This window comes from Syngnathus scovelli, chromosome 2, assembly GCF_024217435.2.
Source record: "Syngnathus scovelli strain Florida chromosome 2, RoL_Ssco_1.2, whole genome shotgun sequence".
NCBI lineage: Eukaryota > Metazoa > Chordata > Actinopteri > Syngnathiformes > Syngnathidae > Syngnathus > Syngnathus scovelli.
In genome coordinates, this window is record NC_090848.1 from 2,232,882 (window position 1) to 2,247,818 (window position 14,937).

Sequence of the window (14,937 nt, forward strand, 5' to 3'; positions counted from 1 at the left end):
GTGGAAATGTATTTTCTCACAGTTATAATTAATGCACGTTCATACACGAGGCCCGTTTAATTAACATAATAATCAGTGGCGTCTTTTCAATGGCGATCGAAAATGTAAGAATTACTTTTTTTTCCTAATGTAGCATAAAAATGCTTTTCACATTCAGTTTCAGTCTGGCAGTTTTTGGCACGAGTGACAGACGTACCAAAAAAAAAATCCTGGTGAGTCCTTGAGCAAGACATTGAAGTTTGTTTTTCTCCCAGGATGGCCTGGCAGCACCGTTCATAGCAGCATCAATTTGCTTTTTCTGGGTATTTTTCAAGGGTATCAAATTTGAACAGGTTCCTCTTTCCCCAAGCAAAGTTACAATTCTAACAGCAACCCTATTTGAATAATTCAAGCCGTGAGAATAAGGTGAACATGGAAAAAGGGGTTCCTGTGTACACCGTGTTGTTTGGCGCCCCCTTTTGGTGATACTCCGCAAACGTTCTTCCTCTTATCTTCATCCCAGCAGCACAAGAGAGGCAGGAGCGCTGGCGAGCAGCGTCTTTTAGCTTCTTCTCGACAATGGGCAGCTGCTAGACGGGAGGAAACGGCAACAGCAGCGGCAGCAGCGGCTCACTCCCCATCTCGCTCCAGCGGATCTCGGCTGGACCATGAAGCGTTGTCGGCTGTGGGTGGCCTTGTGCCTCCTCCTCCTCCTCAACGCCTCCTGTCGCTTCAGCTCGGCCGCCCGACACGGTAAGAGGAGTCTCAAAAAATTACTCCCTGTATTATATTAAACATTAATCGAACAAAAATAGCTTAGCTAATGTAAATGGTTTAATCCAAATGGTCTTGCGGGGTGTGCAGATGATGCAAATGGTGGCTTGTTGTTTTCTTATGCACAGGGAAGCAACAAGCAGGAAGACATGATAAAATTGAGTTTTTGAAAATCTGAAATACTACAAGACGAGAACGTAATGTTTTTGTGATTCCCAAACTTCCCCTCCACACTCAAAAAAAAAAAAAACTTGTGCTCCAAGTATCATCACCAACATTAGAATGCAGTTATGTTGAATTAATCAAAAACCAAAACAGGTATTTTATATCTAAGTAAATATATTTTAATAATATTATTATTAATATATTAATATTATTAGCAACTTAGATACAATTAATTAGTTAGACTCACAAAGTGCCAGGAATGGACCTTCCATGACTTTGCATCAACTTGGAGCTTTGATTTAGCTGAAAATAAATTCCTCTCTTGGAAAGCTGCTCACTTGAAGAAGGGATTCATTAGAAAATATCTTTTTTTTTTAAATCACTGCCCACCAGTTGCAGTGACGTTTGTCTTCTCATGGTATCAATCACTCACCCGTGATCATTATTGTGGAAATGAGGCACTCAGAAGTCCATTAGCGCACGAGTCGATATCGTGTGTGTTTATGGAGGAACAAAAGTACTCGGCCATGTCTTGCTTGGCTTGCTCTTACACTATGGTGCCATCACATAGATTTCAGCCCAAGTCCAAAGTTCAACTTGTTGCCTCGTTTGGCAGGGGGGCGCTATCTTGCTTAGAGAGAGACAAAACAACAGCTGTCGTGGTCCTCTGATCATCCACAGTCTCTTTTTAATTTCACATTTCACTGCTCATTGTTTTGTGAGCAAATGCCGAAGCCGTTCTGCTCTTCAGGGGCCCAATTAGATTCCTGTGATCTTCTCTTGTGGCGGCCTTCTCGTCGTCTAGACTCCCTGATGTCTTGGTTTCGTCAATAATGAATCGATCGGCTTGGGAGGAAAATGATATTTTGCCAATCGGCCGCTTCCTCGCCCCCTCCCATTAGACATTAGACGTAATTATGGAAGATTAATGAAGGTGTGAATAATGAGAACAGAGTGAGTGGCCTCACATCTGCTGCTGTTTCGGAAAGGTCAAGTGGAACACACACGTGGATATATTTGCGTCTTATTATAAATTCTATTTATGCAGCACAATCTCTGTTTTTTGATCTAGATTAAATTCTGTTTCCAGGTTGCTTATTTGAGAAGAGGCTTTGCTCCACAGATCAGCTGTGCACTGACGGTGAGTTTGCACGTCCTCCATCTTACGTTGCCAATACGCTTTTCTCGACGTTCCAACTCAGCATGGACTAAAACAAGCGAGGCAGATTGTTTGCGCGATAAAATTCAATACAGCATACGCAAAGAATCCGAGTGGGTGGAAGCCCAACGCCGACAACCGTCAGCGGCGATCGGCCAATTGCGGCCGGCGGAAGTTGTTACTATGGTGACGGTGACATCACCTGCCTGACAACCGTGTGGCTGGCTTCTCTTGCGTGTGTGTGCCAGCGTTTGTTTTGATCAGCGATAGAGGGAGCAGAGATGCGATGAGTCATCAAGTCATGTCACCACTGCGGTGAATGTTAATGTGACGTGTGAAAGTGCAGCGGAAGTGGATTTATTTTAAAATATAGTTGTGAAGGATATTCTTTTACAATAAGATTTTATTCAGGTTGTCAGGAAAATATGCGATAAATAAATATATTGATGCAATATCAGTTTTGTTTTTTTAAGCCATTCATTCTAGTTTGCACAAAACGCAGGATTTTTATGTGTTTTGAATTTTTTTTTCATGAAGTAGCGCTTTGAGATATGAGTGACCCGACATACAGCTTTTTCAAGATATGAGCCTTTAATTCAGATTTTTTCTTGCTTCAATTTATTTTTATTTATATATTATATATTTATCTCAAATTTATATATGTATATATAGATTATTTATTTTTCAATTTATATATAATAATATAAATAATAATATAAAAAAAATAGTAAATCATATAAATAAATATAAATATATAATAACAGATGCAACTACAACACGTAAAATACAAATCATCTAAAGTAAATTAAATAAATAAATTAATACAAATTTTATTCTTATATAATATATATAAAGAGATTTTTATTTATTTTTCAATTTATATATAATAATATAAATAATATAATAAATCATATATATAAATATAAATATATAATAACAGATGCAACAACAACAAAAATACAAATCATCTAAAGTAAATTAAATAAATAAATTAATACAAATTTTATTTTTATATAATATATATATATATATATATAGAGAGATTTTTATTTATTTTTCAATTTATATATAATAATATAAATAATATAATAAATCACATATATAAATATAAATATATAATAACAGATGCAACAACAACACGTAAAATACAAATCATCTAAATTAAAACTCGCTTTCCGTTTCTTGGCAATTATATCCCCTGCCATCTGTCGCATGCAGATGGTTTGTTCGGACAGTGCTGGGCTCCCCACCACGATCCGGTCCAGTACCTGGTCTCCGTACCCGCTCTGCATAAGCTGCAGGAGGTTCTTAAAGACCTGATGTCACAAGGTGAGTCCCAACCAAACCTTTACTTTGCGTCAAAAAGTAGAAATGCACCTTTAAGAAATACGCTGGCTGGCTGAGCAGGCATGACCTGGTGGGATGACGTTACCCAGGCGACAATCGGGCGAGAGTTGAGCCAAATCCCCTCCGTGAGGTCTTCACGACTTCACCAGCGCAGACAGTAAGAAACCTACGCATCAAGATCCCAGAGATCTTTTGAGTCCATCATTTTCCCTTCTGTCTTTCCAGGTTGCTCGGTCAGCGGAGGGTTCCGAGACCCGAGGAGGATGATGACCCTCAAATGATGCAAGAGTACCTAGACTATCTGACACTTGACCCCTCCTCGTCCTCCATGCACGGGCAGATGCCCCTGCTGGATTCGTACATTTACCAACAGGTAGAGAAATATGGAAATTTGTGAAGGTGCCACCTAAATAAATCTTATTATTCTCTTCAGGATGAGGCTGAACGTTCCCTCAACTCCCTGGAAGATCATCCAAGTTCTCCATTCCAACGCTACTCACCTCCCCGCTCCAGAGGAAAGTCTCTGGATAGAGACGAGCAACTTCTCCAGAACTTGGTGTCCTATTACCTCGCCTCTCCACCCTCCTCCGCTGTCCAGGCTGCTTCCCGCCACAGGGGGGCGCCTGCAAACTCGTTAGCATTAGCATCCTCCTTCCCGGGGCTCGACTTCCCGCCCGATTATGACCAAGATTACGTTTCTCAAATTGGAGGTCTCAACCGGGAGCCGCAGAGCAAGATGGTGTCCAAGTATGACCCTCTGGCGGGATTAGATGGTGAGAAAAGTCCAATAAAGAATTCAAAAAAGAGTTTTTTGATTAGATTAGATTATTAGTTATTATTATTTTATTTTTTTGCAGCTCGCTCTGTTCAGCGTCTGGAGAAGCTGCTGAACCGCTACGGGCTGGAGGTCCAAGATTTGTCCCCCGAGCAGAGAGACAAACTGCCGGGTCTGCTCAAGCAGCTTCAGCTGGAGAGCTCCTTCGGACACAAAGCAGCCAAAGGTCTCATGGACATATTGATACGTTGAAGTAAAATACACGCAACTAATTATTGCTAATCTTGTCATGTGTCTTTTTTTTCCAGAAAATTATGGAAACAATATCGGCACAGGGAAGAAGGTGATTATTTTGCCTTTTTACTTTCCTTTCGGCTTTTTGTGGCCATTTTTCGTCCACACACAGACATTGTCTGTAATTTTATTTTTTTAATTGTAATAGTATGTTTTATTCATCAGATCAAGGAGGGTTTTGAGGAGTACAAAATGGCTGCCCCTGATGTTCTTCCAATTGTGAAGTCCTCCAAACCAGTGGAGGTCCAACAGGATACTCGCGTTGCAGTGGCGGCCAAACCGGGAAAGAACAAACCGGAAGCGTAAGACCACCAACTAAACACTTAAAGGTTGATATTTTATTTTTATTTTTTTAAACAAATGTTCTGCTCCATCCTTTTCCCAGTGCCTTAAATCCAGTGATCACCTACGGGAGCAACCCAAACGTGAAGAACCTGTCGGAGGAAGAAGGTTCGTATTACGTCACATTGACATATTCATAAGTCACAAAGTTTTTATAAGTTTCCACTTGGTCATTTGCAGATAAGAACGTCCTGCAGCCTGAAACAAGCCAGAAGATTCTGCAGAACCCCGACGACCAGGTGACAGCAACAAGCATGCTCATAGATATCTGGTTAGCATGTCTGCCTCGCAGTCAAGAGATCTGGGTTCAAATCCCTCTTTTCTCCAGCTCAATTGGAAACTCCAAATTACCCAATGTGAGAAGTTCTTCTCTGTGCTTTTCCCCTAGCAAGAGAAGACTCATGGCAAAGTGTTACCCCTGGCTACGCGTATCCAACCCGGTTCTCGCTGGCTTTCCTCCACCCTGGTGGCGTTCGCTTGCATCGGCGGCATCCTGGCGGCGGCCTTAAGCGTCACCTGCCTGCGTCGCCACGCCCAGCGACTGGCGGCGAAGAAGCTGGGCCTCGGGGCTGAGGGCGGAAGCTTCAGCCACCAGGAGTATCAGGTGGGGAAGCCCCGAAAAAAGGTATTTTGGGTTGAATTTGAGGAGCCCAATCAATTTCTGAGGTTTATGACGTGCAGTAAGATTTAAAACTGGCTCACCAGGACCTGTGTCGCCAGCATATGGCGTCCAAAGGTGCCTTCGGACGTTTGGAAGCCGCCGCCCTGGGCGCCGTGGGGGGGCCGGGCGGAGGAGCCGGCGGGCGAGGGGCGGGAGCCGTCGGAGGCGCCGACTCAAGAGTGAGCAGCGTGTCGTCCCAGTTCAGCGACGGAGCCCAGCCCAGTCCCAGCTCCCACAGCAGCACGCCCTCCTGGTGCGAGGAACCCGCCCAAGCCAACATGGACATCTCCACCGGTCACATGATCCTGGTACGCTTTCAAACTTAACTCAACCTAGTGAAAGGGAGTAATTGATTTTTTTCAAAAGGCATACATGGAAGACCACCTGAGGAACAAAGACCGTCTGTTGAAGGAGTGGGAGGCTTTGTGTTCCTACCAGGCGGATCCCAGCAGCGTTGCTGTGGCGCAGAGCAAGACCAACACCAAGAAGAACCGCTTCAGCCACTCGCTGCCTTGTGAGGCCTCGCCGGCGTTTTCGGCGGCCGTTTTCATGCGAGCGATCATAAATGTATGTTGGCTCTCCTAGATGATCATGCCAGGGTGAAGCTGAAACCGGAGATCAACCCTTCTCGCTCCGACTACATCAACGCCAGCACCATCGTGAGTAGCTACTTCGAGAACTTGAGTCCGAATAGAACACTGAAATTTCACCCAGAAGCACTCGGTGAAGATTATTGTTGTTGGTTTCCATGGAAACTTAGCCAACGTCTCGTCCTTGCTCGTTTTAGATCGATCATGACCCTCGGATGCCGGCCTATATCGCCACCCAGGGTCCTCTGTCCCATACCATCTCGGACTTCTGGCAGGTGAGGTCATCATCCATGTCAAAAGCAACAAACCAATTATGGCAAAGTCAGAAGTAAAAAAAAACTACAAAAATAAATAAAGATGTCTGTCTTCTGAAAAAATATCAGAAAATTAATGCTGTGTGCAGATGGTTTGGGAGACGGGCTGCACGGTGATCGTCATGATGACAGCTCTGGTGGAGGAGGGAGAGAAACAATGTGACCGCTACTGGCCGGACGAAGGCTCCTCGCTCTACCATATCTATGAGGTGTGCAGAAGTAGTCATCTGTAGAAGTACAGTCATGGATTATTTCTACTTACTATTTCCAGGTGAACCTGGTGTCCGAGCACATCTGGTGCAATGACTTCCTGGTGCGAAGCTTCTACCTGAAGAACGTTCAGACGCAGGAGACCCGAACCCTGACTCAGTTCCATTTCCTTAGCTGGCCGGCTCATGGAATTCCTGCCTCCACGCGCCCTCTACTGGACTTCCGCAGGTATAACCTCAGTGACATTGAAATAATTAAATAATTAAATGAATGAATGAATGAATGAATGAATGAATGAATGAATGAATGAATGAATGAATGAATAAATAAATAAATAAATAAATAAATAAATAAATAAATAAAAAAAATAAATAAATAAAAATAAATAAATCCAAAGTGTAAGACTTTAACCTTACACAATGGAACCTTTTTCTTCTTTTTTCTCCTCAGGAAGGTCAACAAATGCTACCGTGGACGCTCGTGCCCGATCATCATCCACTGCAGGTTTGATATGATTCAAACGAAATAGTGATGGAAAAATAACTTTTTATTAATTGAACATGGTGCTAAATGATGGTTTTCCTAATTTGCCTTTGTCACCATAGCAACGGAACAGGCCGGACTGGTACTTACATCCTGATCGACATGGTTTTAAATCGGATGGCTAAAGGTGAGCTTTGAATTTAAAATAATTTGTCCTCATTAAAAATGTCTAGAGCAAGATTTTTTTTTTTTTTTTTTTTGGCTGTTCTGCAGGTGTGAAGGAAATCGACATCGCTGCGACGCTGGAGCACATTCGTGACCAGAGGCCCGGAATGGTCCGCACTAAGGTGAGCATTTATTTACAAGACAAAATTTACAAATAAAACCACATAACAGAATTTGAAGATGCTACCTGTTCTTATTTGATGCTATAGTCATATTTTCACAATTACCGCAATGTATCAAAAGTCATCAGCCGACTTTGTGTTCTCAGGACCAATTTGAATTTGCCCTGACTGCTGTAGCCGAGGAAGTGAACGCCATCCTTAAAGTTCTGCCTCAGTAAGCGACACCAGACTTCTGTGTGATCTCCTTTTCGCTCTTGACGACCTTTTGCCTTGAAATTAACAGTGATGTTACATCATCAAAAATAAATGGAACCTTTCGGATGGATTTGGACAGGTGCACAGCTCTAACTAACATTTAAATAATGCATGAGTAATCTCATTAAAAACGACATTTTCAGATGCGATTCACTCGTGTCGACCTTTTAGAATTACACCACAAGTTAAAATTCAGGTGTCACCTGCACCTGCACAAATCCAGCCTGAAGGTGGTGTGACGATTTTCTCGTGGGAGCCTTTCAGCTTGTTCTCGTGTGGTTGTAAATTTTGCCGTTTCATACATCAAGTTTATGTCTCAGGAAGTTGGACACAAAGATGCTTGGGAAAAATTTAACACCATTGTACGGTTTACTATTATTGATAAAATATAATATATTGGTCTGTGATTATTGTCATCCTGCTGGAAGTCGACTTCCCATACCTTCAGAAAATGTGTCCTTGTCCGTGTACCATTGAACTGGTTGTATTGTCGTATACCTCACGCATTTTAGAAAATGGAAAAAAAAGAAATTCTATTCTATGAGGAAATTATTTTATAACTGTGAAATTATAAATAAATATTTTCGTGTGTAAGTGCTGCAATATGTTTGCTTGTCTTTGTCTGTGCTTCGAGAATGCACAATAGGCCTTTCTTGGCCTGTGTACATTGTGAACAATATTTAAAAAAAAAAGTAAGTTTATTTTTTAGCATAAATTGAAAGAATTTAAGAGACTTCCATTGACATTTTATTTAGAGAGACTTTCTCACCAAAAGAATAATGGAGACTTTTTTTACATTTACATTTAAATTGCAATTTTGTCTCATGGTGACGTCATTTAAAGGGACAACTTGGCCAAATTGATGATCATCAATGAAAACATAATTTTAAAATAAAAATTTGATTTACTTTAAGTAAAATATTAAACGTTTTTTTTTTTCCCCTGGGAAAAACGCAGACAGCCAGGCCATGAAAGCGGAACTATAAACGACTGTCTTGTTTCACGCCGTTGTTTTTACGCGTCGCAACCATAGACAAACCAGACGAGCTTCTGGGGCGTCAGCTAATATTTGTTTTTTTAAACTTTTAAAAAATATATTTGTTTTATACAAGCCGCTGTAGCTAAAAGTGACTGAGCTACTTTTATTGATGTGATAGAAAATTGCTGCGGAGGTAGAAAAATAGATAGCAGCACATATGTCATTTTAAATTAGCAATGTTTTTGTTTTCTAAATACAAATAATGTTTGCGACATTTTTCGTGTGAGATGACGTTAATTTTGCCTGACCGGAACTGTAAGTACACCTATTTTTAATTTCAAACGAAAATCAGGCCAACATGTTTTTTTTTTTCACAAATGAGGAGATGACATGGCTTGTTTGCAGAATCTGCCACCGTGCAATCACCTGAGAGCCAGCACGACATTTTCGCAAGGTTAGTAAGTATTTTGGAAAAGAAGAACAAAAAAAGCAGATTAAACAGCCGATTCCAATGTGATTTTATGGGTTAGTTCCTCATTCCATTAAAAAAATGCTAATGTTTACAAACCCACTAGTCTCTGATCGTGATGGAAACCATCGAAGCCTCCAGTGATGTTCTCCTTCAGCATCCGTGGCTTCCCATCTCCATTGATGGTTGCAACCTGCTCGTCAAGAGCTGCTTTGCAGAGACGACGTACCACATCCTGCTAACTGACATGCGCTGCGTTTGGCAGGAGACCATGCAGTCGGCAGCCATCCAGAGCCGTGCTCAGGTCCACACCTTCTGAATACAGAATGAGCGGTTATAAATTTGCCATACCATGAAAATATTTTTGCCTTCTTCTAAACTTGCGCTTGTGTGCCAATTGGTTGTGCCAGGAGCTGAACAAGCGTTTGCAAGCCCCCGTCAAAGCCTTTTTCTCGCACCTGTGCGAGGTGGTGCGGCCCTGTCTGTCCGGCAGCGGTCAGCCGAGCGAGAACCAAGTTGGCATCACCGTGATGCGGCCTGAAGGAGGCGACTTGTGCTTAAGGCTGAAGAGCAAGTTAGCGGAGCTGCCGTTCTACTGGGAGTTTCGCTGCACCCCCGCTCCAGTTGATGTGGTACCTTTGGCTTTTGATTGAATTTATACTTCGTGAGGGGGTTGAAGGGCTTATGCGATGGAGTTCTTTATCTGCTAGGTATGTCTTCATCTGGTGCAGCCCCTGGTGTCCATGAGCCACGTGCTGCAGCAGCAGGTGGAAGAGCTGGAAGAGTTGCTGGTCACGAAGGATGCCGAGATCCAAGACTACAAGGAGAATGGAGCCACACTCAGCAGAGGTACAACTTTGGGGGCGGTATTGGGGCAAACAATCTTGGTAAAACAGGATTAAAAAAAAAAATATATATATATATATATATATATATATATAAAATTTTCCTGGAATTGTATATAATTTTTTTTTTTTTTTTTAAATTTTATATATATAATTTTTTTTCCTGTTTTATTTATATATATATATATATATATATATATATATATATATATATATATATATATATATATATATATATATATATATATATATATAAACCTGAAAAATAAATATCAACAAGTGCCGAAATGTTAGTATGCAAGGAGCGCAACTGTAGTTTGAAGTTGTCATACCACTATTAACCACTAGATGGCAGACATAGCTTGATTGCACCTACAGTGAGTTTTATTTTGCCCTGTACTACAACGTGAGTAAGACACTCAATATTCAAATTTTGAGAGAGTTGAGAAAAATGCACAAAATGGGCTGCTTTGCTATTTAGCAGTTTTGTGCCGTCCTTGGATAATAATTTTTATGCAAGAAAAGCCTTTGCATTGGGAAAAAAAAAAAATTAAATCTTTGCCTATCGCTATCCATTTCAGTCCGACCAACTTTTCTTTCTTCTTGTGTGCAGCGCGTCTGCAGACAGACATTTTCGAGCGGCACACCTACAAAGTCGGTTTCCTGGCAAAGGTGAGAGGCCAGCACGCGTCACAGTCCGGCCATGTTTCATCTTCTTCGCACTCGCGTCACAAAGCGGAGGAGAAAACCTTGCGCTGTTTGCTCAATGGAGGTGTGGAATTTCTTGTCTCTGCCTTTGTTGACCTCAGACTCTTCGTGTACGTGTGCGCGTATGAACTAACATTTCATATCGACTTGAGGAATGTCCAAGGTGTGGCAGGGTGACTAATTTTTTTTTTATGGCAAGTTTATTTCAGGCCACGGGCTGTATTTTGGTCCACTTCAATGATAATGCAGAAAAAAAAAAATGTTTGTTGCCTTGAAAACAAGCGATAATGGAAAATTACATCTGGTGGTAGACAAATGCATGCTAACGTTTGCTATTTTTCCCTTCTTGGCTGCTCGCTCGCAAGCCTCGGTGGGTAAACACCACAGAAGAAGGCGCAGACAAAGACTTGGTCTTTGGACTCTGGTGGCAAATTCCACCGGCCAGTGACAAGGCCGCCTTCAGAGCCAAGCGAAATCGAAAGGTTGTTCGAAAATGTTGCATTCAAGAGACAACCACGCACCAGATTTAGCTCCGTGCTTGAGTGTGTGCAAGGATGGGTGTTTATTTGCAATATTTATCGAAGCCTACACGCTTCTGTGTTATTGTTTCTTCCCTTCCGGCATTATTCTTGGTTACCATAGTAACGGGCATCACGCCGCATCTAACGTGGTCGGTGACCATTAATGAATCACCTTTGCTTCATCTCAACTTTCATGAGGAGATTGAAGGGGGACCATGGTGCCAGTTCCATCCTGTTCAGGTCCACGTTGACTCGGTCTGAACGAGCCCGCCTCGCCCCCTCCCCCTTGTCCCTATCAGCTTCTTGGAGGGCTTCCATGTGACTTGTGATTTGAAGTCACTTCCTAATTTCTTAACTTCAGCTGTTTCTAAAAGCCAAGGCCAGGATCCTTTTGAAGGATGATGACATCCACATAGTGTTCAAATGCGTTCCCGATTTGAAAATCTCCTTCAAATGCAGGCCACAAAATTCTTTGTGGGGCTTCTTTTTCCTGTTTTGGGACGAAATACCTCCGCTATTCTCGGTGGCTTCCCATATGCCAAGATTCTTTGCGCGCCGCTGCACAGCGCTGTAAAAGGATTTGAACGGGGCAAGCGCAAACTTCTGGGCCTTTCCTCATTTGTACGTCTGAACTGATAAAAATCCATGGATGAATCACTCCTAGGTGTTTTGAACGTAATAAAAGGTTGACGACAATAGATTTAATGCGGCTGTTAAATTTGAGCTCCAAGCCAATCCTTAACTTTTTAGCTCCAGAGATTCCAGGCTCGTCCGAGTCAAGTTGCGGAACGATAAAGCGGAGAGAGAGTCTAAAGGTCCATATTCACCTGCTGTCAGCGAGATGGTAATCTTGAGTGTCGTCCGCGTAGTCATGGTAGGACACATTATCGCTGCTTATTAACTGATCAAAGGGCAACGTGGCTGACTAAAAAGGGGCCCGGGATTGACCCGTGCGGGATCCCACATGCCTCTACCATTAGGTTTCCGTTTTAAGCAAGTACTTCCTGTCCTCAAGATAGTTCTTGAACCCTTGAACAGGAGATGCATACCTAGTCCTCTAACCTCCTTGGTGGGCAGTCTACAAATTGTCGACAAGATGTCTGTTGATTTTCGTCTTTGTCGAATTTGCTCATTAGTTCAGGGATGAAGCAGCGAGCCATAAATGACTTTTTTGATTCGGGGCGGGAAGTTGAGGTCACATAGTGTGGAAAAGAGTAAACACGAGGTCGTCAACAGAGACGAGACAAAGTGAGTGAGTGTGAGACTCGCTGGCACCAGCGAAACCACCGCTGCCCCCCCACACCCCCTCCTCGCAGCCCCCCTTAAGAAAACAACAGCTTCTAAAATCAGAGCTGCTAACTTGCTAATAATAGCCAAACGTCAACAGGCTCGAGCCTTCCTCACCTCACCTTCCCCACCACAGGAGGCAGGATTTAGGGGCGTGGCTACCAGGTGAGCTGCTGAGGACTTTGTCCTTTCACCGGAAGAGAAAAGAGCTGAATTGTCTGGTTGATGAAAATGGAAATGTCATTGACCTGGACCTGGACTATAATCTAAGCCAGGGTGTGATCATCCTCAAACAAGCATCATATGTTAAGAACAAATGGAGCCCAGCGTCTCAGATCATCTAAAAGAGGCTGAAGGACAGGTCAGCTAGTGAGGGGAGGGGGCGCTGTGAATAAAAATACAGTATAAGGTTGGCTTTCTGCTTGCAACCCCCCCCCCCCCCCCCCCCCCCCCCCCCCCCCCCCCCCTCCTCCCCTACCCAGCCCCTCCATCCTTTCAGCACATTGGTTCCTCTGTGCCCAAAGCAGAACTAAGTCCCCCGTTCCCCATGTATTTAAACAAACAAATCACAAAAATAAATCAATGCGAAACCTCCAAGCCTGACCAGAGTGTGCTGAGGAAGCCCCCTTGGCCCTGAAAGGGAGCAGAAGACCACCAATTTCACATGGTCAATATTTGAGGAGCTAATTTGGAGAGTGTGTGCGATCCATCGAAGGACTTAGAGACTGGAGTGCTTTTCTGTCTTCTGCTTGAAGCTTTGATCGGTATATCACATTTTCAGTGTAATGAAAACAATGATTTATTTATTTATTTTTTTCCACTGGTTGGCATTAAATAACTGGTCATCTCTCCTCATTAGACTCTTGCTGTGGTTTCTTCCGACGATCACGGCGCGAAGAACTTCGGAGATGACCTCCGAGAGCTTTACACCGCCATCGTCGCACACGGAAGCAAACGCAAACTGTCGGAGCAGGACCAGTTGGTTGCAGTAGATCCGGATCCCGTAACTTCCTCAGGTTTGGGCTGGAACTCCTTTTGTTTAATCCTTTGACCTCTATGCTAGCCATTTGTCCTCCTCACTTCATTTTAGAAATAAATATTTTTTTAGGGGGTATAAAAACATCATTTTAGGTGATTTGAATCCATTGATGTTCAAGCTGAAAGGTTTGTCAAATTTGGCAAGGCCCGAAGAACATTTGCGTGTTTGGGCCTCGGCATGATGCAGGCGTTGAAGCGTGCGCTGAAGGAGGAGAAGCTGACGACAAGCAGAACCCGAGCAGCCCAGAGGCGGAAGCGAGAGACCACATCGTCCACACAGTCCCGGCACAGCAGGTATGGCGGTCAGGCCGTATCCGCACAAACACACGTTTAACAACAAATATTTTTTTCTTGTACGTATACACACTGGTGGAACTAGAAGGGGAGCCCCCCAGGTTTTGTTGTAGTTTCCAAATTTTTTCTCAGATTTTGCAGACCCCCTTGGCCCCCCCAGGTAAAAAAAAAAAAAAATCCTAGCTCCGCCAGTGTATGTTGACTTTTTATTAAATGACGAGGCCGAGGTGCTGATTGTAAAATGGAAGTTATAGCGCCATCTGGAATATCAGCCCGGACTTAAGAACAGCATTTAATTACAGTCTACAATTTACAATTAGTTTTTTTTCTCGCACATTAAGTTTAAATGTAATAATAAAAATCGTATATTACCGATATACATATATTAACAATAAAAAAAAACGGAAGGGGCAGTTTATAGAATCAAATCAGAATTTTTGAACGCACACATTTTGATGTTCCACAGCTCATCACCTGCGGCCGTGCTGAGCAAACGTCTTCCAAAGCAAAGAAGAAGAAAGTGGTGGGCTTGTTCCGATGAGCGCCATTTTCAATCAATTATTTTTAAACTGCTTTTAATCTTTTAGAATCAATGGCAATGATTTTATCGTGGGAGGTAGGCTTTTTAATCTGAGAATTAATATTTTTAATAAATAAATGAATTAATTTTCTATTTAATCTAATAAACTGCGCAATAAATCATTTATTTGTTGAATCAACTGTAGAAAATGCTTATTAAAACTATTTAACCCAGTTTGTTTGCGTCACCCTTTTTAAACTTTTTTTTCAATTTCAATTATTTGATGAAAAAAAAAGGTAGATTGATTCATTTGAAGAACTGAACTCGGAAATTACTAAATCAAACAGTTTTTCTTGCGTTGGTGACCTCCGGTTTACAAAAAGAGCTGATAACAGGAGATGTCAATCAAGGTGTTTCCGCAAGGTCAACTGTGATTTATCACGCGAGCACGTGACGTCATTTTCAGTCGACAGTCAATGGCTTCCTAATGGTATAAATTGTAAATAATGGACGTTTAAAATAAATGACAGACTTTTAAACTGTTTTAAGTGATTTGTAGCGAGAAGATAAAAAAATAAAAA

The 14,937-nt window shown here is 42.3% G+C and overlaps 2 protein-coding genes across 6 annotated transcripts; both read left to right on the forward strand.

Moving 5' to 3' along the window:
• The first annotated feature begins 470 nt into the window (after nt 1-470).
• LOC125988447 (receptor-type tyrosine-protein phosphatase-like N) lies at nt 471-8,298 on the forward strand. 2 transcript variants are annotated; one of them, XM_049753686.2, is made up of 22 exons: nt 471-732; nt 2,009-2,059; nt 3,296-3,406; nt 3,485-3,581; nt 3,650-3,797; nt 3,858-4,197; nt 4,282-4,425; nt 4,508-4,542; nt 4,659-4,795; nt 4,879-4,943; nt 5,016-5,074; nt 5,224-5,460; nt 5,541-5,804; nt 5,863-6,010; nt 6,082-6,155; nt 6,284-6,361; nt 6,490-6,609; nt 6,672-6,838; nt 7,061-7,114; nt 7,216-7,280; nt 7,367-7,440; nt 7,587-8,298. In XM_049753686.2, the coding sequence occupies exons 1-22, from the start codon at nt 648-650 to the stop codon at nt 7,656-7,658; spliced, it is 2,625 nt and encodes an 874-aa protein (XP_049609643.1). In that variant the 5' UTR covers nt 471-647; the 3' UTR covers nt 7,659-8,298. The 2 variants fall into 2 exon arrangements, with proteins under 2 accessions (XP_049609643.1, XP_049609644.1); XM_049753687.2 differs by having other exon boundaries at nt 5,224-5,439.
• Nucleotides 8,299-8,712: 414 nt separating this feature from the next.
• nhej1 (nonhomologous end-joining factor 1) lies at nt 8,713-14,895 on the forward strand. Of its 4 annotated transcripts, none has more exons than XM_049753759.1 (9): nt 8,713-8,989; nt 9,057-9,128; nt 9,250-9,447; nt 9,554-9,775; nt 9,854-9,992; nt 10,602-10,660; nt 13,364-13,520; nt 13,688-13,836; nt 14,303-14,895. In XM_049753759.1, the coding sequence occupies exons 3-9, from the start codon at nt 9,262-9,264 to the stop codon at nt 14,375-14,377; spliced, it is 987 nt and encodes a 328-aa protein (XP_049609716.1). In that variant the 5' UTR covers nt 8,713-8,989; nt 9,057-9,128; nt 9,250-9,261; the 3' UTR covers nt 14,378-14,895. The 4 variants fall into 4 exon arrangements, with proteins under 4 accessions (XP_049609716.1, XP_049609717.1, XP_049609715.1 ...); XM_049753760.1 differs by having other exon boundaries at nt 9,060-9,128; XM_049753758.1 differs by having other exon boundaries at nt 9,080-9,128.
• The last annotated feature ends 42 nt before the right edge of the window (nt 14,896-14,937 follow it).